At 39.8% G+C, this 15683-nt stretch overlaps 1 protein-coding gene across 1 annotated transcript; it reads right to left on the bottom strand.

Annotated features, from left to right (window-relative positions):
• Window positions 1-1436: 1436 nt before the first annotated feature.
• On the bottom strand, window positions 1437-4734 carry cunh1orf52 (chromosome unknown C1orf52 homolog). Its single transcript, XM_034147683.1, has 3 exons — window positions 4294-4734; window positions 3875-4085; window positions 1437-2895 (listed from the first exon to the last, which is right to left on the bottom strand). The coding sequence occupies exons 1-3, from the start codon at window positions 4591-4593 to the stop codon at window positions 2741-2743; spliced, it is 666 nt and encodes a 221-aa protein (XP_034003574.1). The 5' UTR covers window positions 4594-4734; the 3' UTR covers window positions 1437-2740.
• Between the last annotated feature and the right edge of the window lie 10949 nt (window positions 4735-15683).

The following is a 15683-nucleotide window of genomic DNA, read 5'->3' as shown; positions in this document are numbered from 1 at the left end:
TGACATTTTCTCTGTGGCAACCATTGGACATAAATAGTGTTGGTTTTGAAGGGTCACTAAAGGAAAAGTTCTACTGACTTTGGTGGTTGAGATATTACATCAACATTCCAATTTGCCCAATAATGACATGCTAAGATGCTGCCAACATAATTTAAGGTGATGAACTCGGTAAATATTACTTGCTACTAGCATTATAGCATTTACTGTTGGAGTATTAGTATTTAGACTCAAAGTCTTGTTATCTTTTACGATCTAAGACAAAGACTTGAGAAAGGTATTCTTCCTGCAGCACCAGACAACAGGCATAATTGAATTAACATACAAGCTGTGAAATTATGCTGACTGTGTGAATATGTCATAAGTCAGATAGCAGCAGCTGTAGGCAGCCCGCTCAGTAAAGGTCCCTGAATGCTCAATAGCTATCATGAGGTCTTGACCTTCCAGTAAATGTGTCACTGTGATGAACGGTTAGTGTGACTGACAATATAGCTCTGACCGGACCAGGAAACACTCCCAGCTATAGAAAATCTTTTACCCAATTTAGTTAATAAGTCTCAATAGTTAAAAACCTCCGGTGGTGAACGGAATGTAAACCCTTTATTTTTACTTAGACTTTTAGTGTTTTGCTGGCTTTTTTAGACTTCAGTGATTGATGCTCTGATTGCTCAGTGTAACATAAGACCAAGATTTTCTCTATTATTAAATGAAGATAAGGTCAGCCATGTGTGACATTCAGTAGAACCCAAAACAGGCTCTGCTCTGGTAACACAATCTCTATTATACAAAGCGGCGACAGTCCAGGAATGCTGTAGATATCATATCAAAGAGAAACAATTCGAAGCCAAAACAAAAGCCTGAATTTATGTTTTCCACATGATTCTAAGAATAGACAACTGCAAAAGATGTATTTTCTGGGACATTTCCAGCCACAAGACTGACAGCAAGGCTCTAAAACACTGATGGATGTGAACTCGCTGGCCATTGCTCATACAGTCAGTACACAGAGAGGAGTTGTTTTGTTGTAAATATGCCTGATAAAATCAGCCTGCTTCTGTTGTGCAGGACCAGGTACGCATTTCAGGCAAGGCCAGACACATGCCTGGAGGCTGGAATCTTATCAGAGGCATATTTACCATCATATCATGACAACCCACAATGACAGATAGGTCTGGAATTCCTCTGATCACTAAACTGTTGCAAAGTGGAAACTTTTATTTTTCTCAATACTTGGAAACCATTATATTTGCTTCAATGGTTGCAGAAATGTAAGGAATGAATTTGGGAATGTATTGACTAATAGCTGAATTCTAACATTAGGGATTTAGACCATTTTCAAGACTTTGTTCTCCAGTGATTGTGATAAAAAGTTAATTTTACGTAGCATTTTCTGTCCTTGTGTCTAATTAGTTCAATACAAGTGACTGACAGAAAAGCGCTCTTCAGTAAAATACTTTTTATTGCCTAAGTGATTTATGATGAGCAGTACAAACTATAAAAGTATCCATATACAACCTTTTACACAGAATAAGACATCTGTTGGCAGAAACAAAAGGTCCATAAAACAGTACAATGTTTCAAACATCCTCTGATACTAAACATGCAAGAGGATAAATGTCACCGGACGTAAAATGTTGTGTAATACAAGGTACATACTGGAATAAACTGTCTGTATGCATCAAGTATCTCAAGAGAACTGAGATGAGACTAACTTCCATATCAAAGATCAGAAATCCACTCCTGATGAACAATAAAAACCGACCCTGGTGGTGCTGAATGCTCCCACAGTGTGCAGCAGATTTCAGATCAAACAGGAAGGACGCTTTCTAAATTAGCTCAAGGGCGACATCTAGTGCCCATAAGCAGGAAGAACAAGCAACATTTTAAAATGCAGTAACAGATTTACAGCCATTTGAATCACATATTTTAAGGAAAGTCAACATATTAACACAAACACATATTTCATATGTCAGCTGTGATTAGATATTTAACATGATACAAGAATAACACAGAGTAAACAACCACAGCCGGACGTCACTGCTATTTTACCTCATTAAATAAAAGCTAACAGGAGGCAAAGCCAACTAAGCAGATTTATGTTCCTTTATGTTCAATGTGTCAGCACAGACTCAACCCTTTATTACATTTATTGTAGTTTTGGCCTTCTTTATTATTAGGTTATGATAATATGGTATGCACCAGCCTCTTTGAAAAGAGCCAGGGACACCCAACCAAGCGCAATCGATAAATCAAGTATCATTCACCCTGTTGTCTAGACTACATATTTGGAAGTAAAGCAAAGGTGATGTCAGACTGAGATCACACCTGTCTTATCACTTGTTGGATAATGCCCTGTTCACATTGTAAAGGGTCTTGAAATACCCTTCATCCCAGTGTCTTGGAAAAGCACGGGTGGGTTAAAACCATGAGGTATGATGACCAAAACTATGAAAATAACCTCCACACTGTCAAACACCTGCATTTTTAAGGGAAAACCAGAAGTTCTTGATTAAAAATATGAAACAGTGGGACTGTCATGAATTCTACTTTTTGGTGTGCTTTGAAAACAAAACAAATATGATAATATTGCAAATGATCAACATAAAAGGTAGAATTACTTTTTATGTTAGCAGCATACCACCTACTTGAGCAATGAGCACTGTGCTAATATCTGTGAGCAGTCTCGGCTGACATACAATATTTAAATTCGAAACAGATTCCTTGTTGCAGGAGGGTTTAGGTCTCAATCATCATTTTGCCTGAGGATCCTTTTCTCCTCCTCTACAAAATTCTTGTCAGAGGTCGCTTGTCCCTGGTCCCTCTTCCTCTTCTCCTTCTGCTTAAAGGTCTCCACTCGACGTTTCTTGGAAGACAGGCCTTGCTTGTCTGATTCATCATCTGAAGAGCGGTGATGGAGGGTTTGGGGATTTATGGAGGGGATGGATGAAGAGTGGAAAATAAGGATGTTTGAGTTACTCAACAGCACTCTATTTAAACACATCAATAGGCTCTATTTCACTGTGGGTGCAAAGTGAAGCCAATGAAAGTGTACATTTATTTTAAATTGTTCTTGTTTTGTCTGAGGATGTGTTGTGCACCTCCAGTTACCAATACAATGAGTGGGTTTATGCCAACTCAGTCAACTCGCTTATCGCAAATGCACAGTTTTTTTTTAGGCTTTAATTGACAAAGGGCAGGCACTTGATATATTTACAATTTATGCTGGATATTGCTTCATCTAAATATTCCATGTGGTATACATTAAAATGCAAAGAAACATGTTCTTATGACTGGGATGATGGATCGGTGTATCGATTTATTGATCCTCTACCCAATATCATCTATGCAAAGTAAAAAACATCTGAACGCAACTCCTTCCAAAAGATTTAAAAGTGCTAAAACATGAGAAATGTGGCACTTTATAATGAACAGGTCTACTTTTAGTAAAAACAATAGTTTCATTTTTTCCATTTAAATGCCTGAAAGAGCCCAATAATTAAATGGTCGCATCATATTGTAGTTGCTTTTTGTGAGTTTATATAAATGTGGCTGATTGTGTTAAAAGGGCACAGGATGTGCTCTCATATATTTCGCAGGCACTTGCATTGTATCATGGCAGACATTGTGTCATCAACAAATATTGCATTGTTGTCCAAATAATCAATATAATATCATGTTATGGTGGTAGTGATTTACATCCCTACTTTGTATTACTCACTGAGCAGGCATGCTTTAAACATGGTCCAGGCCTGTTGACATTACTACACTATCTGGCACAGTAAATCTACAACTAGGATAGTAGTAAACCAGCTCAATTCGCTTGTTCATACTTATAAGAAAGTAAAAATGCCCTGTTGTCATTTCATACGGGACTAACCTGACTCAGAGAGTTCCTCATCGGGGGGTAAGAAACGGGCGGTGCCACCAAAAGGCTGCGGTGCATCTTCCCCATTGTCCTCGTACACATTGGACCACTTTATAGCCATGTCCATGCCTGGGGGAGGTCCCTTCTTCCTCTCTGGCTCTGAAGAGTAGCTCTCAGGAGGGGGCACAGCATTTGTCTTCCATGGCTTGAACTCTCTGGCAGGCTTCATAAAAAAAGATGTACAAAACTGACTAAGGGAAAGACTCAGAACAATTCCTGAACTAGACACCACATTTCCGATAGGTTTAAACGTTACGTAGTTACAAGCATAAAGCCACTTAAAATATCATCAGCTCTGCCTTAGCTATGGAGTATCGACTATAGTAGTAACACAGCTAACTAAATTATCGCTAACTAACTAGTGTTTTTACCTCTTCAGGAGCTTTGACCGTCAGACTCTCCCAGTCTATCTCCTTGTTTAGCGGGTTGTAGAGGAAGGCAGGCTTGGACACGGAGCCGAACAACTCTTCAGGTTTGGGTAACGGAGCTCCACCGGCGGCTCGTTTGGTCCCGTGTTGTGAGGACTGTGCTCCCCCGCCATGAGCGTCTGTCCCCGGCTTCTTCTTCCGACTTTCCCCCTCCTCGTCGGAGTCGCTGCCATCGCTGCTGTCGCTCAGATCATCGTAGCTCGAAAAGAAACCCAAAGAGCCCGTCTTCTTTTCTTCTGTCATTGTGCAGGAGCTACTTGTTTTCTAATGAGTAACAACCTGTTTGTGTTATAATAAATAAAAGAGTAGTATAAAGCTGTATGTTTATATTTGTGTCAGTAAGCTTTACTCCATTTTGAATGAGCCTCCAAAAGAGTCGTAATGTTTTTTCGCTAGTGTCGTAACGACTGTCGCAAAGCTGTTTCATTAAAGGAGCAGCCCGAGTTATTAACCGAAACCAGACCATTGGAGCGTACTAATGGCATTGAGTCCGTACAAATATAATTTTGTTAAGATGCTAATTGTTATTTTTTTTGCAGAATTTGTAACTTCACTTGTTGCATGGCCTTTTGTTATGTATATGCTACCGTGCTTTAAAAACAGACACTTTGTATGTTTTGTCTTATTTGATTGTGTTTCTTAAACCATAGAAGAAGGCAGTGATATACTGCACTGTGCTGTACTTTGCTTTTTACCTTACTAAACGGCCAAAATATCTTCGAGCGAGGGGAGGGGCGAAACTGTCGGAAGTTATTTCATAACAAAAGCCCTCGTTTGCTGAAAGACACTTGATGATAGATAGCATTTCTGAGATATCTTTGGAATGACAACAGAGAGGCCTTTATGAGACAGGCTTTAATGCCCTCTCAGAGCCGATTTGATAAGACTAGCTTTATAGCCTTTCTAGTAAGGTAAAGTTAGAAAGATATTCACAAACTTAAAAACAAACCAAATAAATATTACAGTTCTTGCACAAACATACAAAAAAGATACAGATGTATTTCAATATTATATTTGTTGGTAAATTGTATAGCCTACAACCATGTTCATCTAAAGGCCAGCATGATCAGCTCGGGAAGTGTAACAACATTTTTGGACCACTAGAGTGCAATATAGTCACACTAATGTGCCATACCAAAAAGAAGTAAGGCACTGACAGGAACTTAAACACAATTCTGCATTGGCCTAAACATTGTCCACTCTGGTTTGCAACTATACTTTTTTATAAAAGCAATTCCTTGAAGTAATGGCTGTAATTATTATTATTATTAAACCTTTATTTAACCAGGTGGTCCCATTGAGATCATCAATCTCTTTTTCAAGGGAGACCTGTCATTCTCTTACCTCATTAGACTGCCTTTAAATCACTAAAGGATTCAGAGTGTCTATAACTTTTTTCAGGTTGCACAACCTCTTCTGTTTATTAATGGCGCATTTCCACTACAGCGCGGAGCACGCTTTAAGCGTGCCGTGTCGTGCCGTGCCCGTTTTTGGTTGCGCTTCCACTAGGCCTAGTTACGGCCCGGCCTGGCCCAGGGCCACTTTTTCACCTCTTTTCTGGCCCGACAAAATTGTGGTTCTATCGGGGCCAACAAACAGGGCTGAGTCGGGCTGAGTATGCTAAACTAGAGAGAGGAGCGCTGGCAAGGGGGCTACAACTACAACAAGATGGACATATTTGACCGTGATTTAATTGTAATACACGTTTCAAAATGATGCCGAAGTAACAACATACTGATACCGGTTAGTATAAACCATGAATTAATGCTTTGTCAAGTCTGCAGACAGACGGCAGGCGAAAAACCTTTTAAAATGCGTGTTTTTCTAGATGGAGATTGGCTAAGCTAACGCAGTATATGCTCCGACCGTCCACACTCACAACAACGGCCTATACAGACATAAATAAAGCAGCGACTGTATTCACCATGACACAGGCAGTCTGTGGTGTGTACTTGTTTAACTTTTGTCGAGTTTCTGAACATATATAAGGAGCTGTGAGCTCTGAGTGCTAACAGCTAACGGCTGTGTTGTGTTTCTGGAGTTCTCATTGAAGATGACGTCACGGCTCCGCCTACACTGCGTTACTATAGTAACTACCCCAGTTCCTAAACTGTAATGGAAGCGCAGCATGAAGTGAGTCGGCCCTGTTAAGGCCCAACGCGGCCAAGCCGTACCGAGCCGTACCGAGCGTGGCCGAGGCCGACCGTGTAGTGGAAATGCGCCATAAGAGCAGTTCAGAAAACCAAAAATGTCTGTCTGCTAGACTTGGAGAGGCCAGTTTTTGCCTTCCTGAACAGATCAAACACAGACTAAAAAACACAGGATAGACAGGTAAACATAAATCTAGTGTGAAAACTGCTTGTAATCTTTCTTTCCATTCTTCATTCTCTTTATTTTTCGCCTCAAAATGATCAATGATTACCTGGGGCGCCGCTTGCCGACAGGCAAGGCAGGCAATTGCTTGGGTCCCCGGACCAGAAGGGGGTCCCCAAATAAATTAGATTAAGAAGGTCCACAGCAACGACAACATGAAACACCCTTTAATTTACTGCAACGACATGTCGGGAAACCCCCTCAAGGCGGCCCGATGCATATTGCACCGTAAAATGCTGCTTCTTATGTTTCGTTGCCTTGCTCCACTCCACTCCGGGGGGGCTGTTGGCTGTGCGTGGTGATGAAAAGCTGGTTCGAGGGGCCCCCAGTGAATGTTTGCCTAGGGCCCCCACATTCTCTAGAATCGCCACTGATGATTACGATACAGTTGCTGCAAATTATGATGTTTTGGGAGTTTTAGGTGAATTTGAGGTCAGATCTTCACAGAGATTTACTGGAACTCCAGTCCTGACAGATCCTGGAGGTAAAAGTTAATGTGCGGGAAAAGTATTTTACAACCTCTTGCTTGCTGTGATTCTTTGTTTAAAATGTCCTTCTTTGGTTTTATCTTACCACCATTGTGCTGCTGTGCTGTGGTACTTAGTAAATAACTTTGCATCACCATTGGCAGTACCACCATTAAAAGCACTAAAAGGAATCGTGGGGAATCGGGATGTTTACAACTGTGAAGAAATATTTGATGTGATTACAACCTGTATTTATTTACTGCGGTCAAGCCAGCCTCCACTTCGGAAAACACAGTCAAGCCAGCCCGCACATTGTATTGCGGTGTGCGAATATCCTATGCATTACGGTAGAGGCATGGAAAAACTGCCTTCAAAATAAAAGCGCTTACTCGGTCAAACATACCAAACATATTCATATGAAGTTTGAATTAAGAAATATGTACTATATAATGTGATCAATAATTATTTAAAACAAACTACGTATAACTACCACATTATAACTGAGTGAATGTAAAACTTAAGGAGTTTCAAAATAAAAGACCTTTGAAGTCTCATATGAGCTATCATCCCTCTGTTTTTAGATAAGAATACAACAAAAACTCTCCAGTATCAAAGACAAATATCACTCCAGGGTGATAGCAGGACACCCCATCTAGTCACTCAGAAAATATCAGGACAATCTGATGTTGAATTTCAAAATAAAAGACCTTTGAAATCTCATATACGGGCTATCATCCCTCTGTTTTTAGATAAGAATAAAACAAAAACTGTCAATTATCAAAGATTTATTTCACTACAGGGTGATAGCAGGACACCCGAACTAGTCACTCAGAGAATATCAGGATAATCTGATTTAGAGTTTCAAAATAAAAGACCTTTGAAGTCTCATATATGAGCTATTGTCCCGCTGTTTCTAGATAAGAATAAAACAAAAACTCTCCTGTATCAAAGACTTATTTCACTTCAGGGTGAAACTCTACATCATATTGTCCTGATATTCTCTGACTGACTAGACTGGGTGTCCTGCTATCAACCTGAAGTGAAATAAGTCTTTGATACTGGAGAGTTTTGGTTTTATGCTTATCTAAAAACAGAGGGACGATAGCTCATATATGAGACTTCAAAGGTCTTTTATTTTGAAACTCTACATCAGATTGTCCTGATTCTCTCTGAGTGGCTAGATGGGGTGTCCTGCTATCACCCTGAAGTGAAATACGTCTTTGATACTGGAGAGTTTTTGTTTTATTCTTATCTAAAAACTTTGAAAGAATGTTGAACTTGTTGAACTTACACAGCAGTTTTCTCCTCTTTGTCATATTTCAGAAAAAGCTATTTAAGCTGTGAGATTGACCGACAATCACATTTCTCTTTCAGCCAGAGCTAATGGTTAAATGAAACCTTCATTGTCTTATGTAGGTTCTTTCTTTAAATCTGTACAGTCTTAATAAACTGGTCACGGATTTGACTACACATTCTTGGAACCATCTTCCAGAGATTGTACCATGACTCCCATATTCGGTTCAGCCAAGCTGCAATTAAACATTTAAAAAATTACATTTATTCACAGCTTTAGGTTTTAAGATGAATGTGTCTTAAAACAATTGAGGTTGTTAGATAATTCCACTTGTCCCACAACCGTTTCCCTTGTTTTCCTAAATTGAAACAAGACCAGATGTGTACAGTTTGGTGCACACAAATCAAGTAAAATCAACTTAATTCTGAATTATTCTTGTAACATGTCATTAGTTTTACCCTTCTTTGTGTTTTCCCTCCTACTACTCCAATACATTGGCTTCTCTTAGGACACTTTGAGACATTTTCTGAAGAATGAATGTTATCTTTTCAAGCATATTCTTTGCTTTTCATCATAATAGCAGTGCAATGTTCTGGAAAAGAGTGTAATCCAGCAGGGAGAATATGTTCTTTAGTTGGTACAATCAACCCTTCCTTCCTTCAGCTTTTTTCTTCTATCTCCACAGAGCTTGACCATGGTGTGAGAAATTCCCCATAGGGATGAAAAGCCACACCTCTCCAAGTCTCTGTTTAATCTAGCCATTCATAATATCTTAAATGTCTTTATTTTATCCAACAGCTTAACAACAGGTCAGGACACATCTAAGTTAAGCATTTGAGTGGGTGGTTTACTCAGTGTTAGCCCATACACCAGTAGTAAGATTTATTTTGTTTTACTTATCTACAATTACCACGAAAGATTTCTATACTCATTTGAGACAAGGACATTTTACTCAATAATCACAATGAATTGGCAGAATGCATCAGATGTTATCTCCTTGTATGCTAAATGTGCTTTTTTTGGACTGCACATTGGGTGACTGAGTATTTTGGATCTTGATTGTGGAAATCCTGTTTACGTCTAAGATAATTAAACCCACAGTCCATCTTGAAGTCGGCGAGCAACACCTGGAGAATTAAATAAGGGGTGCTGTTGTGTTATTAAACCCAGATGGATTTTTTCATTCTCTTTTCATCAGACAACAATGTAAGCTGCTATTTATCTGCATATAATTGTTTGTGATTGTAGACATATATTACGAAATTGGTAAGGAATTCACCTTTTAATTTTTTTAGTCACAGTCTTATTCACAGATAATTTGCACTTATTAATGCAAACTAGAAGAGTTTTAAGTAGATGCAACCACTGGCTGATGCCGCTGAGGTGACCTTTGACCTGAAGCTCTATTGATGTAGCGGGATGACACAGGAGGTAGAACATTGAACTTAAAAAGGTTAATGAGGAGCAAGCTGATGTCAAGATCATTGCCTGTATTCATTGGAAGTGCACATTTGTATATTTGGGGGGTTGTTTTTGTTCTTTTGAGAAGTCATGTATAGCCCAACTAGCATGTCTATGCAAGCAATTTTTTTATATTCCACTTGATTCATGTCTGTTACACCCTGGAGCAGCCTGATAAAACTAATAGACTTAACTATGGCTTTTAATATTCATCATATTACATTTATAGTCTCATTTTACATGCAGCAATGCAACACACAACTATGCTACGGAAACAAGCTGTCAAAGCAACACCTGTGTAAAATAAATATTCATGCTTACATTCTTTTCCAGCATTACTTTATATATATATCTGTCATCAATCCTTTTATCATTTGTTTCCATCTATTTTCCATTTGAATCCAACAGCGATATGATAAACTGGAAAATGGCCGAGGTGGAAACAACATGTGGTGTCATGAATGTTCTTTTTTTCACCCTTTTTTTCCTCCTGAGACTCAGCTGAAGTCAAGAGGCAACATTCATGTTTAAACATGTATTTTTATATTTATACATGGTGCATGTGCATTAGCAAAATGTGCTAATGCATGTTTGCTTCACTTCAACTTCATTCTTTAATGCATGTGTTCTCTATGCATCATGTTCATCTTTCTCCCTACTTTTCCTTTGATTCCTTTCTTTACTCCTGTTCTCAATTTATCAAGAATGCTTCCACAGCCTCTTCATAACACACAGACACACATGCGCCCTACACCACTGTGTTTTCTCTGGTCACCGAACACTTTTCAAACTTGATAGGTGGCATTCTTTGGCTCATTACATTAACTCTCAGCTCTGTTTGCACCACAGCCTGTCGGGGCTCGTGGTTGGAGGCCGGATCTGACTGAAGTGGCAAAATGACTGAAAGTGAGAGAAAAAAAGAGAGATAAAAAAGAGACAAGTGGGTTACTGCTGGGAGAAGGTGTGGGAGATCTGGGTCAAAAGGACAGTTTGGGGGTGAGAGGGGTGGGATGTTGTGTGGGCAGAGGTGGGTGTTGGGGGTGATCATCCCCATCACATGTTCCACGGTGTCCTGCGGTGTGGATGGCTGTGGACTAAGCACAAACAGCTTACTCAACCCTATGCCCTTCCTGATGCTCTCATTTGCACCGCAACCTCCACAACATGCCCATACACACACACTTACACACACAACTTAAGATCTCGTCTGATCTCAGAGCAGTTCATTCATACAAAAGTGAGTGGCAGGTATTTATTTTGCCGCTCTTCAGTTTATGATGGAACGTCAGAATGATAAATGATTACTGTATGAGGTAACCACAGTGTCAGTTTTTGATTATGGGTCTTCTTTGTGTGCATGTTCAACTACGTTAAAACATGCAGTGAAAGATAGCAAACCGCAACTAACCCTCTAGGTTTAAATATGTAACATTTTAGCTGCATTCACATGTTGTCTTTTGAAAGTCGAAGTTGTGGTTCTTTGGAGGATTTTATGTTATGATGGTGCCATCTGTTCCAATTTGAAATCATTCATTTCAGATGATCTGTCTGCAGCCTGCGGCAGTCCATTTGACGGTAACATATTTTTACTATCCATTTTCATTGAAAAGCTCTAGTTATTGTCCAATTGTGTGGGCTTAAGTTCGCCTTAAAACATGTTTCTTTGTTATTCTCCAGATGTATACTCTATAAAAGTAATGCTTAGATGTTTTCTTAAAAGCTACACTAAAAAAATAACACTTTAACCATGCCGTCTTGGATTTTTGATAGTCCCTACTCAAAAGCTAACATTTGCTTTGATACTTTGTTAAATAGTTGTAAAATCCTATCTTGTCTATTCTTAACAGACACGAGAGACACTTACACAGGACCCGAAGGGGCACAAAAATAAACAGAGACAGGCCAGAGTGCTTGTATGATCTTTCGGATGAGTTTCAAGGCTGTCTGCAAAACAGATTGGTCACTGCGTGGAAAAGCCTCACTGTTCTGCACATGTCACAGAAGAATGCTTTGAGCTGAGGCCAGCAACATCCACTTTTCAAATGCATCATTCAAAGGACCCCTGTCCGTTCTGTCCGCCTATCATCTACAAACAGAGTTGAAAGCCAGGTAGTGTATAAATATTGCCACGCTCTATAAAAGAGGATCCAAAGCAAATAAAATGTAGCATTTCCATAACTGTAGCTAATACAGTAGCATTTATATTCTTATTTCGCACATTATCTCACATTTTCAATGTGAATAAGACGATGCTTGATGCTTTTTACGACAAAACAACATTTGAAGCTAATATTTCTGAGTGAATCTTTTTTCCTGAATCTTTCAGAATCTCTTTACACAGAGGGGACACATGACATGTTTGTGTAAGAATACATGAAAAAGTGGATTTTGCATAATAGGTGACCTTTAAGAAGTGATTACATGTAATAAGGGACAAGAGCGGACAGCTATGAAATCATGGGATTTTATGTGGGTTATTATATTTTCAGGATTTGTAACTAGACAACACATTTAATAAATGACTGCTAGAGAAAAAAACAATGTACATGCTTCAATTCACAAAAGGAATGCAAAGTCAAGTGTCCTGCAATTCAAAGGATAAGTAAAAAGAAAAAAGAAAATAGCTTTGGTGACAGGCTAACTCCTTCCCTGTTCTTCCAGTCTTTATGCTAAGCTAAGCTAATCAACAATTGTCCCTAAAAAGTAAGTGGTTGGCTATTGTTTCTTATTTATCGCACTGAAATGGATCTTCGTGTTTATTTCAAAATAAAAATATGTACATTTTCCAAAATGTCTAAGTACTCCTCTAAACATGACCCAATATTTCTACTTCCTCTGCAACAGCCAGATATCAGCAGCATGATAGCAGCTAACAGGGTTAGCCCATACTGTTTGTTCCTGTGCCAGTCCCTGTCCTGCTGTAGGTCTGATGTGTGATGGGCCGTGTAAGAAAGGGATTGGGGGCACATTTCACACCTTGGGGGCAGCTTGGTGGGGGGCTGGCAGCAGCTTGATGAACAGAGTGCACCTGGCTGAGAGCTGAGTTCCCCCAGCCTCCCTGGTACGGACACGGTTTACAGATCAAAGCGAGGTAATCCCTGCTTCATCCAGTCACACACTCCTCCACATATGCCTTCTCCTCCTTGAAGTCCTTGTGGACCTTCACCAGACCTTGTTTCATCTTCAGGCCCCTCGCCATCTGTAGCCTGCTCTGCTGCCTTGACATCCTGCAAAGTGCTCTCTATATGAAACACACCTCAATCGGCCTCTCTCCCATGTTTGAACTGTCTGTTTCCCCTGATGCCCATGGTGAACCCTGGAGCTCTGGCTGTGGGATTTTCCGACTCATTAGCTCTGCTCAGTCAAGTGAAGAAGCCTGCAGATTCCTTCCAGCCAAGTTCATCAACCCGGCCAGTGGCTCCAACTGTGAGGTGATAGTAGAGAGGGGGTTCAAGCCATCGGACCCCGCAGCGACTTTGTTTAGTGTGAAATGAGATGAGGAGGAGGGGCACGAGGATGAGCAGAGGGCAGAAGATGGGAGTGCTAATCAAAGGCCTGTGCATGGGTTTTGATGAATTGGGATGTGGGCAGCGGGGCAGCACCACACCCTAACGCAGTGCAGCGTATTTAACGCAGCTTAGCAGTGTAGTTACGGGGGTGTTAACGCCTGTCAGTTATACGACTGCTCCTCCTGGCAGCAGGTGTCTGTTTGACCTTGGTTCTAATGTGCAGACGGTGTCCTGTTGACCTGGACTGTTTGAAGCAATACTCACAGCAAAGAAGAAGAGGGAAAGAAGGGGAACAACTTTTCACACCAGCATTCTCCAAAGGTTTACTGATACTGTTAAAATAATGATGGTTGCTCTCATGACATGTTCTCTGACATTTGGATTTTGTTTTTCTTCTTTTGGATGTATCTGAAAAAGCCTGCAAGGTTAGTTGGTCTGAAAAATCATGGATTTGTTTTGAGTTCATCATCATTACCTGTAATCTCCTTCCAAGCAAACTGCATATGTATATATAAGTCAGTCCAATTTTCCACTTTTGATCATTTTCATTGTTTTATTCCTTGTTCTTGTTTTGTTATTGCTGTTCTTGTGATGTTTTGTTTGTGTTCCCATGTTTCTTTTTGAAAATATATCTTAATATCAATGAGAATGCCTAATTGAATATAAAATTCAATAAATACATTAAAAAAAATCCCTTGGTTTTTGCTCTCTACCAAATCCCGAAGAAAATATTCGGCTCTTAAGCTGCTAAATAGTCCACTATTTTGTACATACGGAATGCTTACTTTGCTTCCTGCTGCAGCTGGAAACATGCATTGATGGGTGGTGGGAGTAACTAAAACATCACATTTGAATCCAAAACAAAGAGCTTAAAGATACTAAAACACTTTTATTTTCATTTTGGATTGTCACTAAACAAGTGAGCAAGCTTTCACATCACTTTTTCCAAAACAAACATATTCATGAGTATGGCTTTAGGTTTTTGTTTTGTGAGTAAAAGAGTAACAATTTCTCAATACTTTTTCGACTAGAGACAACCATCAAAAATCACCTGACCACAAGGAGGCCTTGTCAACTTTCCCTAAATATAGGTTGTCTTATCGTCATGGATCCTGCAAGAACGGTTTGAGTTGTTTCCGTTTTTGCTGTGAAAACTGGTAAACCTTGTAAATCCAAGATAATTTATATATTTGGTGCAAGCTTTACATATTTCAGGATCACCTTTCAAGACAACAGGGAATAAGGATTTGTTATTCCAATAAAAACCCTAGGAGTTCTGATCTAAAAGTCTCATTATATTCTGAATGATTTAAAATGCTGAGTTTTATGCTTTTTATGGGGATAAGGTACTTTAGGACCGCAAGAGGACAGAGGTCAATCACACACACTTCTGTTTGGTCAGGAGATTCACAGGGTCCCTCTGTTGGACATTTACAGGAAGAACTCAGAGCAGCCTGTCAGACACTCCCTGTTACGAGAAGACATGGCCCAGCTCCATGTTACTGCACAGTACAAACCTCACATGTCAGTAAACCTACTGTACTGCTGGTATGTGATGGGCTGGATGTAGGTATTTCAGCTGCTGTATTATATTTCACACAGATTTCATGATTCAAAAACAAAGCCCTGCCTTTTTCTATTCGACCAGGCAGTCCTGGAGCCTTGATCGCTGCACTCAGATGAGACCTGAATACTAAGCTAAAAAAAGGTGCTGAAAAGATTAAATCTCTTCCTCCTGATGGGAATACTTACCAGTTTCCTGCTTTGTTTTACCCATTGCTTAACTTCTGCCTCCAATGCTGTTCACAAATGTCTCCCTTGTTTGTCTTGGCACCGGAGCCATTTCTGTTTGAGAAACAAGCAGGCAAACAACAGGGCTTATACAGATATAGCCCTGTGTAGGGAAGATCAAGTGTCCTTGTCTCTATGCTGTAAATACATGCAGAGGAATTAGAGTTGACAAGCAGCCGGAGTCTCTGGGATGACAGCATGGCAATTTAGCTCTGAAACACCACACAGGAAATGAAAACCTTAAGAAAAGTGTCAATGATTGTAAAAAGTGTGCCAGATTTGTTTTCCAATTTGCATTTCTTAACAACTTTACAGAGACCCATCTTGTCTCATCCAAATACAATTTAGCATTCATTTCCCTTTTTGTGGTCTGAGGTAAATAAGGTCATTGAATCCATGAATCCACCAGCAGGCACTTCACAGAACATGCGTGACACA

The sequence above is a fragment of the Trematomus bernacchii genome, unplaced genomic scaffold (assembly GCF_902827165.1).
Source record: "Trematomus bernacchii unplaced genomic scaffold, fTreBer1.1, whole genome shotgun sequence".
NCBI lineage: Eukaryota > Metazoa > Chordata > Actinopteri > Perciformes > Nototheniidae > Trematomus > Trematomus bernacchii.
The sequence above is the reverse complement of the archived record's forward strand: the minus strand, read 5'-3'. Positions and strand labels throughout refer to the sequence as shown.